The 22,260-nt window shown below is 42.4% G+C and overlaps 1 protein-coding gene across 1 annotated transcript in view; it reads left to right on the forward strand.

The window, feature by feature from the left end:
- LAS1L (LAS1 like ribosome biogenesis factor) overlaps positions 1 to 22,260 on the forward strand; it is a 55,662-nt gene that overhangs the window by 16,598 nt on the left and 16,804 nt on the right. Inside the window, exons 4-6 of the mRNA XM_040323951.1 lie at positions 3,711 to 3,792; positions 9,017 to 9,175; positions 11,328 to 11,374. Of these exons, the coding sequence (XP_040179885.1) occupies positions 3,711 to 3,792; positions 9,017 to 9,175; positions 11,328 to 11,374 (288 nt within the window). The remainder of the gene's footprint in view (positions 1 to 3,710; positions 3,793 to 9,016; positions 9,176 to 11,327; positions 11,375 to 22,260) is intronic.

Consider the following 22,260-nt stretch of genomic DNA (forward strand, 5'->3'; position numbering starts at 1 on the left):
GTGTCTACCGGGTTTGCAGCTCCAGCCATAAGCGTATGTAGGGGAGAGGAGGGAGTGCCAGCAACAGCTGATGCAAGGGAGCCTATGGGTGACATCACTGCTCCCCAAGTTTTACCAGCTGTTGTCAAGCGGCTTCTCCTCTGCAGCCGCTGCTGGCTGACACAGGGAAGACCACATGACTGGACCAGAGCAGGATGAAAACAATTAATTTTTTTTGACAACCTCTTTATATTTTTAAAAGTTTTCTTCATGCCATCGTTTTTTATTGAGACCTCGCTAGGTAATTTTATTTGATCTCTTGATCTTCACCTCTCAAAGGTTGCTTACCCCTGATTTTAGAGTGACTGATTTATATTACACTTTTGAATACAATGTTTACGGATTTATTTGAGCTGGGAGTTGTGTGAATGCACATGGGTTTTTGATTGTTTCATTTTATTTAGTTTTGTTTCACGTTTTTGTGTGGGTTTTTTTTTTTGTGGACCCTAGCAATACTGTTCATACCAAATGAACAACATGATCACATGTAGGAGCCACCATAGAAAAAAAATCCTAACTGGGCAAACAGCACAAGAAACCAAGCAAAATAAATAACGTAAAAACAGCCACAGCCTTGTTACTCATGCACACTGCAGCTCAAAGAAACTCCTTTGGGGGTTTTCTGCCTGTAAGCTCATATTCCTGAAACCGCCTATAGTGTACATAAACACATTTCCTGGTATGCCCCTCCATGTTTTCCAGAAAAAAAAGCTCAAAAACCTGTAGGAGCAGCTTCTTTGAGCTGCAGTGAGCATTGGCTCTAGAGGCAGAGGGGAGAAAAAAAAGCCAGTGTCTCCAAAGACGCTACCAACTTTTCCAGAACTCTCCTGCTAATGTAATTGGGGTAATTTTCAGAACCTTGAGCTGGACCACCAGAGCCCTAACTGCAAAACTTTATACCCTATGGAGGCAAACTGTTGCCTGGAAGTACTGTATCGAGGGTAAGGTCTAAATATTCCAGTCATTTGGATTGGGAATAAGCCAACTCAAGCGGGTTGCTTTTTTCAAAGCAAGTTGTGCAGGTATCCTGATGAATTGCTCTGTGAACAGAGGACAGGTTGAACATCCAGGTCATAAACCGCAGAGGCGATTCTACCCTGCAACTGCAAAAATTATGGGGAAGGTGTAAATGTCAGAACATGCAGAAAGGCATGTTTGAAATCCATCAATGTCAGAAGACTCCCTGTTAGAAAGTGGTCACTACGGTCTGGACCGATTCCATTCGGAGCTTCCACACTGTCAGAAAGCTTGTTGAGTGTCTAGAGATCCAAGATGGTATGAACATTGCCCTTTTGGTTTCAGAACTGTGAAAAGGCTTGAGTAGAAACTTTAAAATCTTTTCTTGGAGTGGAATCAATTCTTCAGTTTTAAAATGACTGATAATTTGCAAGAATGCAAATCTTCTTCTTTTGTGGTTTCAAATGATACTTGCATAATGCATACAACGTGGAGGGAGATGGAAGGTCTGCATTACAGCTAGTAGTCACAAGCTACCATATTGTAGACCCATGCGTCCACAGTATCCCAAACCTTCTGCAAAAGCCTGCACACATCCCCTTTTACCTGAGTGAATGGGAGCGCCCTTTTACTGTGAAGTAAACTTGTTCCCAGGCTCAGTGGACTTTGGAGTCCATGTTTTTTTAAAGAACAGCAACTGGGTTTCAGGCTTGGAGCACAAGGCCTGACATTGTCAAAAGGATTGCTTTTCAAATTAGGAGCTGCAGGTTATTGAACCGTGGGCCTAGCCTTCTTTTAAAGCGGTAACCTAATACTTTTACTCACTTTTTGGATGAAGGAAAAAAAAATGCTTTAAATGAGGATGTGAAGGGAAGAATTGGTTACTAGCGTGTGCCGTGATCCCAATACTGTAACCTTTTAAGTAAAAGACTCGGAAAGCAGAAAGTATTTAACACTACTTTCACAAGAACATATACACAGGTCTTCCTTTTTTTTTTTTTTTTTTTTTTTTTTCAGGTCTGAGAACTCGGACCCTAGGGTTCTTCAGGAGTATATTCCTCTGAAGATACTTTTGCGTTCTCTTCTACTGGAATAGAGGCTTCCCACCTCATTCTTCAGTGGTCCCTTCTCCGTAATAAGGATGGGCAAGGGAAAGCTTTCTGATTTTTGTGACCAAGGTCCAAATCGGCAAGTATTCTCGGGAAGCAGCTGCTTAAACACCGCAATGTCGCAACTCTTGATTACAAGTACACATACTAAGCAACCCATCGCAAACAATGATTGTATACGTTTGTACGTTGGCCTTGTAGAAGGGGGAGGCAATTCTCTACCCAACCCCCCCAAATTCTTTAGCTTGATCTGTATGTATTTATACTTTCATTAAATGAACCACCTATTTACTAGTGGCTGATTGAATCAGTCCAGTGGGGTCTCCAAACCAACCCAGTCCTTTGTCACAAGGAACTGTAGGAACAAGGTGCCCCGTAAGTAGTTTGATACCAAATGGCTGGAGGAAGTCGGATCTGCATGGAAACAAACTGGGGATGCATTGCATCGGGGCTGCAACCATATTCTTTCCTCCCTGGAAAAGGCACTTGGAGCCCCTCACCCCGAACATCCTCTCCGCTGTTTTAAAAAGACCTGAACAATTTGCATGAACAATTTGCATAAAAACAGAGGTTTATTTTGCACACATATGCAAATATATGTGGAGGCTGCCCTGCCTTGCCAAAGCTCCTGTAAAGTGCGGTCCCATCTCCTATATTTGAGTCTCCAAGTTGGAGAATATAGCTGTGGATAAATTGAGGGCAGGTTTGTTTTGAAGGGAGCCCATTACTCCTGGGTTCCTGCACCTTGAAGAAGCCCAGCAGGAGCACAGTGGCAGGTGAAGTCATTTAATGTGTCCCCACGCAAAAATCCAGTGGGGTGCGTTTTCGTTTTTTTGCAGGCCTGCTGGTAAGTGTGCTGGGAAATCTTTTTATTTATTTTTTTTGTACTGTGTAATGCTGTTTTCATGTGCACCTTACTTCAAAAGCTGTTATAAATTGGTATTTGTGCTTAATTTTTACAACTGTCCAAAACAAAGTGTGTGTTGCTTGGACATTCCTTGCTTCCATCCATCCATCCTTCCTTCCTTCCTTCCTTCCTGAATTCTAAAATAAAAACGTTGACTTAAAGTTTTTAAAGTGGAGCTCCACCCTAAACTCCCGCTGATCGGAACCCTCCCCCCCCCTCTGGTGTCACATTTGACACCTTTCAGGGGGGTGGGGGCTGCAGATACCTGTCTAAAGGTATTATTTGCACCCACTTCCGGCCACACAGTCTCAGTATGATGTCAACTCCCCCCCCCCCCCCCCCCCCCCCCGTTGTGTTCTGGGAACACTCGGCTCCCAGTACACAGCGGGAGCCAATCGGCAGGCGTAGCGCGACTCGCGCATTCGCCGTAGGGAACCGGGCAGTGAAGCCGGAGCGCTTCACTTCCTGGTTCCCTCACCGAGGATGGCGGGGCAGCAGAGTGACCAGCGATCGCTCATCCTCTGCTGTGGACGGTGCTGGACTCCAGGACAGGTAAGTGTCCTAATATTAAAAGTCAGCAGCTGCTGGCTTTTAATATATATATTTTTTTTTTTTTCACCGGACATATGCTTTTAAGCTTTTTATGCTGTGTATCACTGGTTCTATATTGTGTCTGACGATGTGTATCTTTCTTTCAGCTGAATATTCCTGAGTGGGTGGTAAACATTCGGCACAGTGCTACTCATGGAAAGATGCCCAAATTAAGCATGTGTCGGAAAGGTGAGGATTGTCTTTGTTTAGGTTGCTGGTTTGTTATGGGTAGCTATGCACACGGACTGAAAAAAAAAAACATTTCACACGACTATGTGAATGAGGCCTAAGTAATGGTTAAAGCAGAGTTCCAGGCTTTTTTTTGTTAAGTCAGCAGCTACAAAAAGTTTAGCTGCTGACTTTTTTAATAAACAGGCACTTATCTACCCCACAGTCCAGTGATGCGGCTGCCCAGAGCAATGCTCCTCTCCTCCGCCTCTATGCCGGCACCGTCCTAGCCACTGTGGGCACCTGGCTGTGATAGCTTTTGGCTTCATGGCCAGGCACTCACTGTGCATGCGCAGTGCACAGGCAATCTTCTAGGACCTGTCATGTGTCCCAGAAGATTGCAGAGAGGGTACTGCCTAAAAGGAGTTGCCTAGGCGGCCTGTGGGAAGAAGTGGGACGGGAGGTCACCTTCAAAAGTACCCCCCCCCCCCCCCAAAAAAAAAATGACATGTCAAATGTGGCATGTAAGGGGGCTCCACTTTTGGGTGTAACTCCGCTTTAAGTAATATTCTGTATAACCTCTTACGCATGGATATAACTATGAATATTCTCCATATGTGAAAAGTGCATTATATGGAGCGAAAAATACGGTATATATTGTAACCTGGGGGACAGGTAGCTGGTACAAAGCTCCCTGGGATGGCACAGATACTCCAAACCCAGTGAGGTAGTGACAGTGCAGTGTTTATTGGTGATATATAAAAGTCTATAGACAGGTGCTGTACAGTGTTTCAGAAAAACAAACCGAACAAAATAGCCGAACAACAAAACCTAGCTGTGCCTCTGTACTAACTACACAATATATCCAGGCCCTAACTACCAGGCTGAGCAAGTCTACAGCTTATCAGCTTCCACAGATGCAGCTTTTTACCAACCTTTTGCTCTCACAGATCAGTGTTCTCTGTGTTTCCCAGGCAGAGAGCAAAGGCTGTCTACTCGGCTTAAATTAGCCTGGGGAAGAGGACCAAGACCCAAACTGGATCATGGATCAGAGATCTCTGAATGTGTATGAGAGGAGCCTTAGTGACGTATAAACCCCCAACATGAGTTTTCCCGGCTCTGCTACAATATGTATATTCCCCAGAATGGGAATCAATCAAAAGAATATTCAGACAAATCTATATATACAACTAGAAACATGTTCAAGGTATCTATAAAAGTTATGTAGAGAGTCCCAGGACTCTGGAACATCTCCAAAAAAATTAAAACTTGCATGATCTCCATTAACACAGACCTATAAGGACTACCATACTCCATAGGAACCCTGGAATGGACCTATACCTGAAGAATTTATTTTTTGGCATTTTGTTCACCTGTTCTACCCACTGTCTCCTGGTGGGCACCTGAGGAGCAATCCAGTAGCAAGCAAAAAGCTTGTGGGCCTCAAAATAAATGTAAGATCACAATATGTGGGGTGATGGAAGGATCCCTGGAAAGTTTAGACATAAATAGTTGTGATATTGTGTCAATAACCTCACTTTAATAATGGTTATGCTTGGGACATGTGAGTGAGATCTCCATGATCTTGCTCACATTTTGGACACCTCTTGTATAATTCCACTTAAGGTATATAGGACTCCAGTCCAATTACATATGTAATAGAGATGAGCGAGTTTTCACCATCAATTACACCCAAGTCCTTCTTCAATCCCTTTCTGCATGGTAAAGCAGAGGCATCCTGAAGCGCAGACAGAATAGAGTAACTTCTAGAAATCTTTTTTTTCTTTTTTTTTTTTTGTCCTACACCAGAAGAACATCCTGTATCATGGTGATCAGTTTAAAGGAGTTGTAAAGGTAAACATTTTTTTCCCATAAACAGCTTCCTTTACCTTGGTGCAGTCCTCCTTCACTTACCTCATCCTGCGATTTTGCTTTTAAATGTCCTTATTTCTTCTGAGAAATCCTCACTTCCTGTTCTTCTGTCTGTAACTCCACACAGTAATGCAAGGCTTTCTCCCTGGTGTGGAGAAAGCCTCTTGAGGGGGGGAGGGGGCAAGCAGGAGGGTCAGGAAGATCTCTACTTTGCAGATAAAGGAGCTGTGTGTTAGTGGGCGTCCTGACACTCCTGCTCGCCCCCTCAAGAGGCTTTCTCCACACCAGGGAGAAAGCCTTGCATTACTGTGTGGAGTTACAGACAGAAGAACAGGAAGTGAGGATTTCTCAGAAGAAATTAGTACATTTAAAAGCAAAATCGAAGGATGAGGTAAGTGAAGGAGGACTGCACTAAGGTAAAGGAAGCTATTTAGGGGAAAAAATGTTTACCTTTTACAACCCCTTTAACATTAATTTAGAACAACAAGATTGGGAATAGAGAGCATGCCTCAATTGTAAGTATCTATAAATTGGGTTTGGGGAAGAGCAAACTCTAATTGTAGATTTGAAAAAGATTTAAGAATTGACCCGGCATACAGCTGAGATGTATATGTCTAATGCAGCGTACACACGATCAGAAATTTCGACAAAAGTCCGATGTGAGCTTTTGGGTTGAAATTCCGACCGTGTGTAGGCTCCATCAGAATTTTTTCTGTCGTAATTTCCGCCGAGAAAATTTTGAGAGCTTGTTCTCACATTTTCAGACGGGAAAAGTTCTTGTCGGAAATTCCAATCGTCTGTATGCAATTCCGACGCGCAAACAAGCATGCTCAAAATCATTGAACTTTTTTCTCGGCTCGCTGTAGTGTTGTGACTGTGTGTATGCAAGACAAGTTTGAGCCAAAATTCTGTCAGAAAAAAATCCACGTTTTTTTTTGTCGAAATTTGCGATCGTGTGTACATGGCATAATTCCTATTCTTGAAACACTTTGCATTGAAGTACCTCCCTATAATTTTAGAATTTGTGCCAAAGTGGGGTATGAGAGAAGAAACCCTGTATCCCTAGCATAGATTTAACAGAAGACCACGTAGTTCTAAGCAAAGCTATCTTTGGAGCCATAGATTCCAAATTTGTAAATCCTGGCTTTTTTAGGTAGGAAAAAGTGGAACCACCCGATCCTCTAGGAAGGAGAAGATTACATAGGGTATAAGGGATCTATATGGCCCAATCCTCTTATCTGCCTGCTGTAGCTGGGAGACCAGATAATATATTCTAGAGTGGGGAATGTTTGGACCACCCTGGTTCTTGCCATTTTGTAGGGTTGATAAGCTTATTCGGGCCACACATTTGTGTCCTATTAGTTCCCTGAATTGAGAGTCTATGCAAATAAACCATTTGTGAGGGATCCACACAGGAAGGGTTATTTAAAAAGATAAAACAAAACAACTGAGGGGCCCAGACTTTTTTTTTTTATTATATAAGATTTGTCCTTCCGTCCATGGACAACAGTAGTTTGCACCAAGTAGTACATTTACACACAAAATACTGCAAGATGTCATCCACATAAAGCAAGACAACGTCAACCCCAACACCCCACTGAAAACCAACGATATCTGGTGACTGATGTATTCTCGCCGCCAGAGGCTCTAGGGCAAGAGCAAACAGGCAAAAGAGGGCACCCCTGTCTAGTGCCCCTATGAAGTACAAGAGGTTCTGAGAGCTCTTCATTCACTCTAGTCTTGGCAGAGGGGTGTGCATATAAACCTGAATCCATTTAATATAACTGAACTGCCCAAAAATAAGGCCATTCAACGCTGTCCAAGGCCTTGGCTGCATCAAGTGAGGAAATTGCTCCATCACCAATGTTGTCTACAGATGTTCGTAGGTTCAGAAAGAGCCTCCTTAAGTTTTAAGACTGGGTAGGGATAAACGCTGACTGGTCCCTATGTTCTATCTCATGTACGACCTTTGCTAATCTAGTTGCCAGTGCTCTTGCCAATAGCTTGATATATGTTGTGAGAAGACATGGGTCTATAGGAGTTGGGTAAAAGAGCATATTCGTTTATCTGCATATCTCTTATAGATTTCAGATGGAAGGCTGTGAGCCCCAGGAGTTTTTTAATTATGAGATTGCACCAAAGCCAGGAGCAATTCCTCTTCTGTTAATGGGGCATTCAACGGTCGAGCACTCGTGGCAAACAAGGCAACAAAATCGCCAATCTCTGACTTGGAGGGTTGTACACCTTTTTGGAGGAGTATAAATCTATATAAAAACTATGAAACACCTTAAGAATATCCGTGGTCTGGAAATTAAGAGAACCCTGAGCATCCATAATAGTCGTAATATATGCAGAAGATTGTTGGTTACGCGTTAACATTGCTAGCATATACCTTGTGGTTTCTCCTTCCTCAAAATGCTTTTGATCTAGGAATAATGCAGATTTTTCAGCCAAGTGCAATGCCAGTTGTTTTGACATACTGTGGATATAAAAAGTCCACACACCCATGTTAAAATGTCAGTGGAGCCGATCGGAGCTGTTTGGAAATGCTTGAAAAGACACAGAAATACTCTGTTCCCGAGCTGTCCTTGTGCCTTTCTGGTTATTTCCGAGGCTCTCTGGTGCCCCCACCTCTGGCCACATGCGGTATTGCATGCCGCTGAAGTCAATGCGGAACAAATTATTTTAGTTTCCATTGACTTCAATGGGGAAACTCGCTTTTTATATGCGAGTACTTTGGATTACGAGCATTTTCCTGGAACGGATTATGCTCGTAATCCGAGGTTCCACTTGTATACTGCTAGTTTTTTTGACAGGATTGAGTCCCCTAACTCTCAGGACAGTAGACTTAAAGTGATAGCCATAAATGGGGATAGACATGTTCTCCAGAGGCATCGACCTTTCAGTAGCATCACAGTACTTTGTTCAGTTGGAAAGTTGTAATAGTAAATGGTAAGTACATGTGCTCTCCACCATGAGACCACACCAGGGACAGGGCTTTAGGCAGGTGCCATTGCAGGCATGATTTTGTTTACAGTTTATATTCTTATATTAGTGTTTCATTGGCACTGTTCTAAACCTCTCAGATGTCAATGGCACATCATTTTTTGGTAACTTGGCCATTAATTGCCCGCTGCTGTATAGAATGAAAAGTATGGTATTTTGTAATTTTGAAACTTTTTGTTTTCAAACAGTTGTGTTTTTTTTTTTTTTGAGAGCATACTGGAGACAGGAAAGTATAATGAAATGACCAAAGATTACAGAAAACTAGTTCAAATGTACGGTAGTTAAAGTAGAAGCAGTATTTTCTTTATGGTAGAAATTTTAATATATATTTTTTGTTTCGCTAAATGCATGTTCTGTTTTGAAACAGGCTGGGACTTTGTTATGGAATGGCTAAGGCGTGAGTATTGGTCTCGCCAGTTGGGTAACTCTTCAAACTCTCAGTGGGTATCGGAAGATGAAGATTCAGAAGACATGGAGGAAGTGCTTCCCCCGCCTTCAGTAAAAGAACAAAAAGAAACCATTCATGGTTAGTAAGTTCCTGGGAATAATTGTTCTGATTATATTCTTGTTTTCTATCTGCAAATAGAAGGGCAAAAACTAGATCTTCACAAGGTAGTTGTCTGAAAAATTTGCTCTTGTGTATGGCCAGTAAGTGGTTCTTCTACCTGTCAACATCCCCTCATATATGTTAAATAGTGGGGAGTGGAAAACTTATGATTGTACAGTAATGACTACAGAAGTCTGTTGCTGTTTTGCTTTCTATCTTTTAGGTTACTTTGCAGTTAAAAAGCAAGCAGAAACCTCTTAATTATGTTTAATGTGCTTTTACCAAACACAAATGTAGTACATGGAATCGATTTATAATTGTAGGAAAACGATCTACAACATACAGAATATTACAAATGTGCATAAAACGTACCCGTGCACAAACTATTTTCATATGTTAATTGACAATGGTCATTATGCTTATGGATACATTAAAAAGTTATTTTGCTTGGGTTATAGTTGTGAAATTAGTGTCCTCCTCAGGTGAAGTCCTTTGTTGCAGAACCCTCTTCCTTCTTTGGGGTCAATTCACTAAGCGTTAAATAATGCATGCGGTAAATCGGTTTTAAGAGTTAAATTCGCTAAGAATTTTGTGGTAAATACTGAATGTGGTTTTCGATTTTAGCTGTAATTACCGCATTGCTTAGCCCACTTTTACACTGAAGCACTTTACAGGCGTTTTTAGTGCTAAAATAGCACCTGTAAAGCGCCTCTCCTGTCACTCCAGTGTGACAGCCCGAGTGCTTTCACATTGGAGAGGTGCGTTTGCAGGACGTTAGAAAAAGTCGTGCAAGCAGCATCTTTGGGGCGGTGGAGGAGCGGTGTATACACTGCTCCTCCACCACCCCTACCCATTGAAATGAATGGGCAGCGCTCCCAAAATGCCTGCAAATCGCTTTGGCAGAGGCGATACACGGGTGCCATCAACCCCTTCACTGGCCACTAGCGGGGGTTAAAAGCTCCCGCTAGCGGCCGAAAATCACGGCTATAACAACGGTAAAGCACCGCTAAAACTAGCGGTGCTTTTCCACCGGCACCCTCACCGCCCCGCAGTGAAAGTAGCCTTAATGAGGTAATTTACCACATTGAGCTTATTGCTCAGGAGCGAACTGGGAAGCTGACCGCCTTGTCCTTGACAACGGATGAAAAAATGCTGACAGAAAAAAAAAAACGTGGGTGGTTTTTCACCTTTAATGCAGGGGAAAAAAAAAACGTTGCTGTGTGTGTGTGTGTGTGTGTGTGTGTGTGTGTGTGTGTGTGTGTGTGTGTGTTTTATACGCTGATGCCACAATTTGGGCTGCCTCAGAGAGAACGGTGAGGGAGACGAGACGAGCGCCATCAGATTACATACAGCAAGAATCTGTTTACTCATTGGCCTCTGTAATAGGAAGTCCCCTTTTCTTGGGCCGGCTCTGGACCAGTGTTCTGTCCAGCAGGCAGGACTTTGTATTAAAGAAGCTGCCGAGTAAACAGGAGATTCTCGCTGTAAGTAATCTGACGGCGCTCATCCCGCCCTCCTCCATGAGATGGGCATTGATCAGGCTGCATACATGGCAATGGGGAGGCTGTAGATGGGCATTGATCAAGCTGCATTGATGGGCACTGACCCTTATTTTGCTTCAAATTTCCTTTATTTAAAATTTTTACTTCTTTTTTTTTTTTTTTTTTCCCTGAAACTTCCCTCTTAAAATGGTGTGTTTTTATATGCCGATTTTAGTTACAGTATATATTCTCAAAAAAAAAAAAACATTATATAAAGTCCCGGTGCTTTCCATGATTAATTCTCAGCAGAACTTTGAAAATCCTTTTTGCAGACTCCTTTTCACCCCAGTGAAAAAAAAATATTCCATTTATTTTTTAATGTTTGTCTAGTGTGCTCTGCACACATGGATTGTACCTGTTAAGACTAGCCCTCAATGACAAGTTTTTCAGTATGTATTGTATGGTGTTGATTTTGAATATTGCATTTCTGGGGGAATTTCCCTGCTCATTACTTCTCTAATTCTGTGCTGTTTACTCTGCACCGTGTGCATTGCATTATCAGGAAGCTATTGGTTATAAGAAAATAATTTCTGCGTGCCCATTCTCTTCTAGATAACATTTGTCATGTATAATATTTTATTTCCCCACAGGGAAACTCCGAGAGGCTTTTCGCTCCTATTCAAGTGAACAGTTCAAGGTATTGCCACACATTTTCTTCTCTAAGCACCAAATCAGGTTTAAAGTGATGGAGCGATTAATAGTCTTAAATCATGATTGCTTTTTATACAGCCATTGATAAATTTGTTGGTACTGTTGCAGCTTAATAAAACAATGCTTCATTCTTCCTTAAAAGTGAGGAAATTAGGGCAATTGTTTCATGCCTTTGGTGTGTCATACAGGTGTGAAGATACATTTTTGCTTGTTCTACAAATATATTCCAAATAGGTCTTGACAGCTTTGTTTTTACCATTAAAATTGGGGTTATACCAATACTGAGCATTTTGCACGAGTGCTTGTTTTTATGCAAATGCATCGATGCTTAATCCGATACCTGGGCATGCTCACAGGTGATTGGTGCGGCAGTAGGGCAGTTACAAGCACAAATCTCCCTGTGTCGCTTTCAATAAAGCAGCCAACGGCACCCTCTCCCTCCCGTGGCTTTCGGCTACATTTATTGTAAGCTTTATAGGGAGATCGGTGCTTGTAACTGCCCGCACCGATCACCCCCGACTCTCCCCTGTGTCCTCCTCTGGATCCCCCTCCATGTCCCTCTCTGTCCTAGATCTGTCAGGGTGGAGGAAGGAGCCAGTAATTGTGTAACATACTGGCCCCTTCCTTTTCTGAATGAACAGAGTCAGTGATTACTGACTCTGTCCATTCATAACTGAGCATCTTAACTGCTTGCCGACCAGCCGCCGTCATTCTACGGCGGCAGGTCTGCTCTCCTGGGCGAGAGCCCGTACAATGACGTCGGCTCTTTTTGCGGCCACTAGGGGCGCGTGCGCGCCCCCCGCTCGTCCGTGAACCCCGTGCGGGTGCCCGGCGATTGCTCGTTACAGAGCGGGGACCGGGAGCTGTGTGTGTTAACACACAGCTCTCGGTCCTGTCAGCGGGGGAAATGCTGATCTTCTGTTCATACAATGTATGAACAGAAGATCAGTGTTTCCCCTAGTGAGACCACCCCCCCCCCCCCACAGTAAGAACACACCAAGGGACATATTTAACCCCTTCCCCACCCCCTAGTGTTAACCCCTTCACTGCCAGTGGCATTTTTATAGTAATCCAATGCATTTTTATAGCACTGATCGCTATAAAAATGCCAATGGTCCCAAAAATGTGTCAGAAGTGTCCGCCATAATGTCGCAGTACCGAAAACAAATCGCTGATCGCCGCCATTACTAGTAAAAAAAAATATTAATAAAAATGCCATAAAAATACCCCCTATTTTGTAAACGCTATAACTTTTGCGCAAACCAATCAACGCTTTTTGCGATTTTTTTTTTATTTTTTTTTTTTTATGAAAAATATATAGAAAAATACGTATCGTCCTAAACTGAGGAAAAAAAATGTTTTTTTATATATTTTTGGGGGATATTTATTATGGCAAAAAGTAAAAAATATTCATTTTTTTCAAAATTGTCGCTATATTTTTGTTTATAGCGCAAAAAATAAAAACCGCAGAGGTGATCAAATACCACCAAAAGAAAGCTCTATTTGTGGGGGGAAAAAAGGACGCCAATTTTGTTTGGGAGCCACGTCGCACGACCGCGCAATCGTCTGTTAAAGCGACGCAGTCCCGAATTGCAAAAAGTGCTCTGGTCTTTGGGCAGCAATATGGTCCGGGGGTTAAGTGGTTAAACTGTGTTTGCGAAGCTTCAGTTTTATGAAATGGAGCTGCTGTCTCTTGTCCATTCATCTTCAGTGCAGCTAAGGCTGCAGAGAAAGGGACTGGAGAATGTGGCCTCAGTCCCTTTCCCTGTCTAAAAGGGGAGATGTCAGGGGTCCTTTTAGACCCCTTGATATCTCACCAAAGCACCCACCCAACAACCAGAGCTGATATGGGTGAAAACAAAAGAAATTGTAATAAATATTTAAAAGTGAAATTGAATAAAACAAAACAATGACGCCGTCCACTCCCCTGCCCCCCCCAAAAAAAAATTGTTGGGGGGGGGGGGGGGGGGAAAAACCTGTAAAATTTTAAAATAAGCCTCTTGAGAGTCCACACCTCATCAGTGCTGCATATTATTAGTGCCACTGTCGCATGACATATGAGCAAGTACGTGGGTGGAAAAATAACAGTAGTTGTATTCGGTCAGCAAGTGCTATCATTGCAACCCTACTTAGAAGTATCATTATAATACATTTATAATAGTTTTGTTATGTCTTAAATATTTTTTTTGGCCAGTATTTTTATCAAGGAGTACAAGCTTTAGCTCTGACAGATTGAGGTGGAAATTGTCATGTCATCGCCCCGCCTTTCCACCTCAGCCAATCAGAGGAAATATTCATTGACAAAAACAAAATCTTCTCCTTAATGGCTGGCTCTAACGCACTCCGCCTGACTCTTCTGGCAGTACTCTGCTTAGTGTATGCTAATGCTACAGCAGTATGTTACAGCACACACATGTAATTTTTAATCAATTTGGATCAGCTTAGCTGAAACAAACTATTTAAAGATGGTAGAAATGCTGAAATTCTACTTTAACCCCTTCATGATGGAGTGTTAAACAAATCCTAACGTCTGAACACCGTTTTTTAACTATACCTTTTTTTTTTTCCAAGACAAATTGGGCTTTAATTTGGTGGTAAATGGTAATCCCATCTCTCTGATTTTTTTATTTAATTTTTCCCCAAAAAGAAATCTTGCACAAAATTGGTAAAAAAAAAAAAAAAAAACACACGTGGTCGCGCAGGACTCTACTGAGTCACTCATTCACAGTCCTCTGTGAATGGGAAACTACAAGTCTCTACAGCCTTTGCGGCTGTCTGCTTGTAGTTTTTATTGAACTACCGTGGCGCTGTGGTAGTTTTGAGTCGTCTTGTCAGAATGTATTGGCTTGCTCGTATGAGATACGAGCAAGCCGATACACTGACGTCTGCAGGAAACCTGCGTGGCACGGGTGATCGGCTTATCAATGTTGCAATTATTTACAGGCTTCCAAAACAAAAAATGGTAAATGCATGTTTCTTTGCATTGTGGCGAAGGCCAAGCTTGACATGGTATGTTGTCCAAGCTTCCTTTTTTGGGGATGTTTTTTTTTTTTTTTTTTTCCTTTTTCTGTTTTACTCCCATTTTAGCAGAGTGCTTGTCTCTACCTGTTATCTTGGTAGATTGCTGTTTTGGCTCTCTAGTCTCACTGGCAGGAGGCTATTTTACTTCATTCATAAGTCCTCCTTAATAGTTTTATTTTTTGCTCTAAAGCAGGGGTCTCCAAACATTTTAAATGAAGGGCTAGTGAACTGTCCTTCAGACTTTGGGGGTGGGGGGCACACTGGCCAGTATGATTACAAAATGACCTGGTGTCGGGAGTAAACCATGTCTCATCATTGGTTTTAGTGGGAGGAATGGTGCCTCGTTGGTATTTAGGGAAGGAATGGTGCCTTTTAGGGCCAGATAAAGGCAAGCAAAGAGCCACATCCAGCCTGTGCACTGAACCTTTGGAGACCAGTGCTCTAAAACATCAATTTGATCCTTTATCCTCCTTATGGTTGTGTCAGGCCATCTGCACTTGCAGAGGTTTTCATCCCATCTAGATGATTCCGGAAGCGGCTCCTTCAATACCTTTTTAACATGCGATAGACCTAATCAAATTTAAGGGCTATCAGTGGTTGCTACCCACCCTTCGGCTGGTCTGATTTTGGATGTCCTGACTGTAATAAAATTCTTGTTGCACTCAATGGATTATGCACCTCTGTGCTGTTGTCCTTATTTACTGTTTGTGCACAAAACTGAGGAGAAATTATGGTTAGAGGGGGTAATACAGGGACTGGCTGTCAAACACCCCCCCCCCCCTTTTTTTTTTTTTTTTCTTTGCCTTGTGTCACAGCCTCCTGTAGATTGCAGTATAACTAGAGATTGTATACAATATCTCACGAAAGTGAGTACACACCTCACATTTTTGAAAATATTTTTATATATTTTCATGTGACAACACTGAAGAAATTACACTTTACATTGTAGCAAAGTGGTGAGTGTGTACAGCATGTATAACAGTGTAAATTTGCTGTCCCCTCAAAATTACTCATCGCACAGCCATTAATGTCTAAATTGCTGGCAACAAAAGTGAAAATATCCAAAAGTGTCAATATTTTGTGTGACTACCATTATATTTCCAGCACTGCCTTAACCCTCTTGGGCATAGAGTTCACCAGAGCTTCACAGGTTGCCACTTGAGTCCTCTTCCACTCCTCCATGACGACATCACGGAGCTGGTGGATACTAGAGACCTTGTGCTCCTCCACCTTCCGTTTTAAGGATGCTCCGTAGATGCTCAATAGGGTTTAGGTCTGGAGACATGCTTGGCCAGTCCATCACCTTTACCCTCAGCTTCTTTAACAAGGCAGTGGTAGTCTTGGAGATGTGTTTTGAGGTCGTTATCATGTTGGAATACTGCCCTGCGGCCCAGTCTCAGAATGGAGGGGATTATGCTTCAGTATGTTGCAGTACATGTTGGCATTCATGGTTCCCTCAATGTACTGTAGCTCCCTAGTGCCAGTAGCGGCCCCAGACCATGACACCCCCCCCCCCCCCCCCCCTCATGCTTGACTGTAGGAAAGGCACACTTGTCTTTGTACTCACCTGGTGGCCGCCACACATGCTTGACACCATCTGAACCAAATAAGTTTATGTTGGTCTCTTCAAACCACAGGGCATGGTTCCAGCAATCCATGTCCTTAATTTGCTTATCAGCAAACTGTTTGCAGGCTTTTTTGTGCATCATCTTTAGAAGAGGCTTCCTTCTGGAACAACAGCCATGCAGATTAATTTGATGCAGTGTGCAGCGTATGGTCTGAGCACTGACAGGCTAATACCCCCCCCCCCCCCCCCCACCACCCCTTTAACCTCTGCAGCGATGCTGGCAGTACTCATGCATCTGTTTCCCAAGGACACCCTCTGGATATGACGCTGAGCACGTGCACTCAACTCCTTTGGTTGACTATGGCGAGGCCTGTTTTGAGTGGAACCTGTCCCATTAAATTACTGTATGGTCTTGGACACTGTACTGCAGCTTAGATTCAGGGTGTTGGCAATCGTCTTCTAGCCTAGGCCATCTTTATGTAGAGCAACAATCCTTTTTTTCAGATCCTCAGGGAGTACGTTGCCATGAGGTGCCATGTTGAACTTCCAGTGACCAGTATATGAGAGAATGAAAGCGATAACACCAAATTTAACACGCCTGCTCCCCATTCACACCTGAAGCCTTGTAACACTAACAAGTTGCATGACACTGGGGAGGGAAAATGGCTAATTGGGCCCAATTTGGAAATTTTCACTTATGGGTGCACTTAATTTTGTTGCCAGTGGTTTAGACATTAATGGCTGTGTGTTGAGTTATTTTGAGAGGACATCAAATTTACAGTGTTATACAAGCTGTACACTCACTACTTTACATTGTAGAAAAGTGTCATTTCTTCAGTGTTGTCACATGAAAAGATCTAATAAAATATTTACAAAAATGTAAGGGGTGTTCTCACTTTTGTGAGATACTATATAGTGTGTGTGTGTACGTGTGTACGCACACACATTTATTATATTTTTATATATTTAAAAAATATATATATTCTTTTAAGACTATGCGATATCTGGGGGCTTTGGTTTTTTTTTTTTTTTTTTTTTTTTTACCTGCTCAATTTTTGCAGAGCAGACTGGAGTAATCTGACTCTGCTGTCCATTTTATACCCAGCTTTCTCCAATCTGCTCTCCAATCCAACCTGACCCAGAGGTGTGCATAAGAATGCATGGACATTCTGATCAGGTACACCTGAAAAACTGATAGACGGACCTGTTCGTTAAGCCAGTCTAACAGGGGCCTTAGGCTGGGTTCACACTACTACACTACTTTCATCCTACTTTGCTCTGCTACATTGGTCCTACATTTATCCTACATTGGTCCTACATCCATCCTACTTTCATGAACAGGATACTACTTTGGTCCGACTTCAATGATATTCAATGGGCCTGAAGTAGGATCAATGTAGGACCAAAAGTAGTACAGGGAGCATTTTCAAAGTCGGACCGACTTGTGTAGGACGCTACAAGACGCTCTCATAGGGAAACATTGAACACAGAGCAAAGTAGGATGAAAGTAGTGTAGTAGTGTGAACCCAGCCTCAAAAAGGATTTTTTATTTATTTTTGACATGATATTGTTCATGTTTTTCAACCTGCATGAGACTTAGAAGGTATTTTCTTGCATAGCTCACACACTTTCAGCTGACGTAAAGGGGTAGATTTGATGATGCATTTACCACTTCCCCAATCTACACATCTCAAACACAACTACAGCAAACCAACTAATCCCATATCACATCTGCTTTTCAGAGCAGGCTTTTTTGTGCTCATTGCATTTAGTCCCTTGTGAACCTAAACTGTAACCTGGCAACTTAATGATTTGTGTTTTTTCCATGAAGGGCCAGTGCTGGGGTTATAGTTCAGATTGCAGTGCAAGTCAGATCAGCAATATGTTGCCATTTACACCTATTGGGACAATGTGTTTTAAATTGCTTTGTATTTGTAGTGTGCCCCATTGCTGCGTGAGTCAGTCTGGGGGAGCATTTATCTGTCTTTGCTTTGTGATTGTTCTTGTTGCAGTCTTCCAGGAAGGTGGGGTGGGAGGAGGATACAAAGTAGTTTGCAATAGTCAACTCATTTTTCTCTGTTACTGATCTTACAGTATTCCGTAATATGCAAATTAGGAATAAAATGTTTGAAAAAGTCAGTTACAGCCCATATTTCAAATTTTGTCTGTTTTTAAATTTGGTATTCTACAGTTATTTTGTTGCAAGGACTCGCTGCAAAGATTCTTATGTTGCAGGCATTTGAATCCTCTGTATCGGTTAGGAAGCTTGCATTGCATTGTACTGCAGCAAAATGCCAAACAAAAGTATTAAGTTGGATTATGTTTGTTTTAGTTATCGTACACACCGTTCTAAAAGTTTGAGCTTTTACAATTTTTTATCTTTCAAAGGATTTTAAATTTGCATTGACATGGACTGTGAACTAAACACTACAAAAATGACGTTTACCTGCGGCTAGTACAGCATACTCCTCATTGTTGGTGTAGGTTCATAAAACAAATACCAGAAGCTAATGTAGATTGGAACATGTCCTCTCCGAAGAAGAAAACATGGTTGTTAAAGGGTTTACTACCACATTAACCTTCTTGGGCATGGAGTTCACCAGAGCTTCACAGGTTGCCACTGGAGTCCTCTTCCCCTCCATCCATTTAAGGATGCCTCACAGATGCTCAATAGGGGTTAGGTCTGGAGACATGCTTGGCCACTTCATCACCTTTACCCTCAGCTTCTTTAGCAAGGCAGTGGTCATCTTGGAGGTGTGTTTGGGGTTATGTTGGAATACTGCCCTGCGGCCCAGTCTCCGAAGGGAGGGATCATGCTCTGCTTCAGTATTTCACAGTACATTTTGGCATTCATGGTTCCCTCAATGAACTGTAACTCCCCAGTGCTGGTAGTACTCATGCAGCCCCAGACCGTGACACCCCCACCACCATGCTTGACTGTAGGCAAGACAAACTTTTTTCTTTGTACTCCTCACCTGGTTGTCGCCACATACACACAAAACCATCTGAACCAAATAAGTTTATCTTGGTCTCATCGGACCACAGGACATGGTTCCAGTAATCTATGTCCTTAGTCTACTTGTCTTCAGCAAACTGTTTACAGGCTTTCTTGTGCATCTTTAGAAGATGCTTCTTTTTGGGACAACAGCCATGAAGACCAATTTGATGCAGTGTGCGGAGCATGGTCTGAGCACTGATAGGCTGACCCCTACCCCTTCAACCTCTGCAACACTCGTATGTCTAGTTCCCAAAGACAACCTCTGGATATGGTGCTGAGCACGTGCACGCAACTTCTTGGGTCGACCATGGCAAGGCCTGTTCTGAGTGGAACCTGTCCTGTTAAACCGCTGTATGGTCTTGGCCACCGTGCTGCAGCTCAGTTTCAGGGTCTTGGCAATCTTCTTATAGCCTAGGCCATCTTTATGTAGAGCAAAAATTCTTTATTTTTATTTTCTAATCCTCTGTTCTTTACTATGAGGTGCCATTTTGAGCTTCCAGTGATCAGTACGAGAGTGAGAGCAATAACACCAAATTTAACACACCTGCTCCCCATTCACACCTGAGACCTTGTAACACCAACGAGTCGCATGACACCGGGGAGGGAAAATGGCTAATTGGGCCCAATTTGGACATTTTCACTTATGGGTTTACTCACGTTTGTTGCCAGCCGTTTAGACATTGACTGTTTCAAGTTATTTTGAGGGAACAGCAAATTTACACTTGTACAAGCTGTACACTCACTACTTTACATTGTAGCAAAGTGTAATTTCTTCAGTGTTGTCACATGAAAAGATAAAATATTTACAAAAATGTGAGGGGTGTACTCACGTTTGTGCGATACTGTATATAAAGGGGGTGATTTTTTTTTTCTGCATATAATTCCATTTTATGAGGGTGATCTCTAATCTTTATTACCTGACTGTTAGGATGGTCTGTGCCAGGTGTTCCATGGCTAAAACTTATAAGGAGGAGAAGGGGGACACCCTTGGCATGTCTGGTTATGGCTCTGAGGGGAAACCATGGGCTGTCAAAATTAAATTTTGTTGTCATTTCTGCACGTACTACTACATCGGTAACCAGCAACTCTCCAAATGGAGAAGACTTTGAGATCACCAGAGTGAGAAAAGGGGGGGGGGGTGTGATCTGACCAGATCTGTGGGCGAGGAAGGTATACAACTTATCCCTACGTTTACGCCTATGAGTTTTTTTTTTTTTTTGCGGTTTGCAGAAATGCACTACAGTCCATTTACCATGGTTTCCTATGGTGCACGCACGTTCACGTCTATGCGTTTTTGGTAAGGGTCAGACTCCACCCCCCCACACACAAATGTAGCTTTTTTTGATGGTATTTGATCACCACTGGGTTTATTTCTTTGCGCTATTAATGAAAAAAGACCTGAAAATTTTGTAGAAAAATGCATTTTTCTCCATTTCGGTTATAAAATTTTGCAAATTGGTTAATTTTCTCCATAAATTTTGGCCAAAATTTATACTGCTACATATCATTGGTAAACATAACCCAAATCGGTGTAAATTATTTTGTCTTTCTGAAAGTAATGGCCCATACACACGATCCGAATATCGTACGACGGATCGTACAACTTTTTTCGCTTGATGGTCGCAAGTAAAATTAAATAGGTTATTAAAGTCACGAATTCTCGTACGACAGAAAAAAATAATCGGAAGTGATGTCATGCGTTGTAATGTATTTGTATTGTATTTTCTGACGACAACTATACTGACTAAATGAAAATCGTACGATCTGACATCGTACGAGGAAAATTTTCGTGCTTGTCCGATCGAATAATATCGGATGGACTGTCGTGATCGGCTCTCGAAAGTAGTGTACACACGATCCGAAGATCGTACGATTCTTCCTCGGACGATCGGTTTCGTCCGATATTCGGATCGTGTGTATGGGCCATTAGAGTCTACAAGCTATTGAAAATAGGCCATCAGTACATCAGGTGTGATCAATCTAATTTCTTGAGACACTAAGACCCCGTTCACACTGGGTCATTTTGGAGGTGCTATTGCGCTAAAATTAGCACATGCAAACCGACCCTAAACAGCTGCTGCTATGTTTACAGTGTGAAAGCCCCAAGGGCTTTCACACTGGAGCGGTGCGCTAGCGGGACAGTAAAAAAAGTCCTGCTAGCCGCATCTTTGGAGCAGTGAAGGAGCGGTGTGTACACCGCTCCTTCCCATTGAAATCGATGGAACACCACGGCTATACCCTTGGCAATGTGCCTTTGCAGAGGCGTTTTACGGTGGGTTTTAACCCTTTCTCGGCCGATAGCGGTAAAACCACCTTGCTAGCGGCCGAATAGCGCTGCAAAATTGGTGGTAAAGTGCCGCTAAAAATAGCGGCGCTTTACCGCCGACGCAGCCCCCGCCCCAGTGTGAAAGGGGCCTAAGGCTACTTTCACACTGAGGTACTTTACAGACGCTATAGCGCTAAAAATAGTGCTTGTAAAGTGCCTCTCCTCTGAAAGCCTGAGTGCTGCAGTGGTGCTTTGCGGGCGGTTTAAACCCTTTTTCTATCGTTTTTGGAAAGTAGACATTTTGAGGTATTTGGTAAGAGGCATGGTGAGTTTCTTTTTGCAGTTGTAATTTTTTCCCACCATTCTTTGTAAAATTAAGATTGATTTATTTATTTTAATTTAATTTTTTCACAAAATTGTCATGAACAGGTTGTTATTTCTCTCACAATGCATATGCATACCACAAATTGCACCCTGAAACACATTCTTCTACTCCTGAGTATGGCGATACCACATGTGAGATTTACACGCTGTCCACATACAGAAGCCCAACCTGCAAGGAGCACCATCCAGGAGTTTTAGGAACTTAATAAATTATACATATCATTTCTGGATTACCTCTTACACTTTTGAAGGCCCTGGAACACCAGGACAATGGAAACGCCCACAAAATGACCTTATTTCGGGAAGTAAACACCCCGACGTATAATCTGTAAGGCATATTGAGTCATTTTTTTTTTCACAAGTTTTTGGAAAACGTGGAAAGAGAATAAAGACGCTTTATTTATTTTTTTAACACAAAGTTGTTCATTCATAAGATATTTCTAACACAGCATGTACATAGCAAAAATGACACCCCAAAATATATTCTGCTACTCCTGCCTGGCCACATACAGATGCCCAACATGCAGGTAGCACCAGCAGGCGTTCTAGGGACATAAGCTTCAAATCTAATTTGACTAGCTATTACACTTTTTTTGGGGCACTGATGTGGCATAAAATCTTAATTTTGCAAAGAAT

Source organism: Rana temporaria, chromosome 9 (assembly GCF_905171775.1).
Source record: "Rana temporaria chromosome 9, aRanTem1.1, whole genome shotgun sequence".
In the NCBI taxonomy this organism is placed as follows: domain Eukaryota; kingdom Metazoa; phylum Chordata; class Amphibia; order Anura; family Ranidae; genus Rana; species Rana temporaria.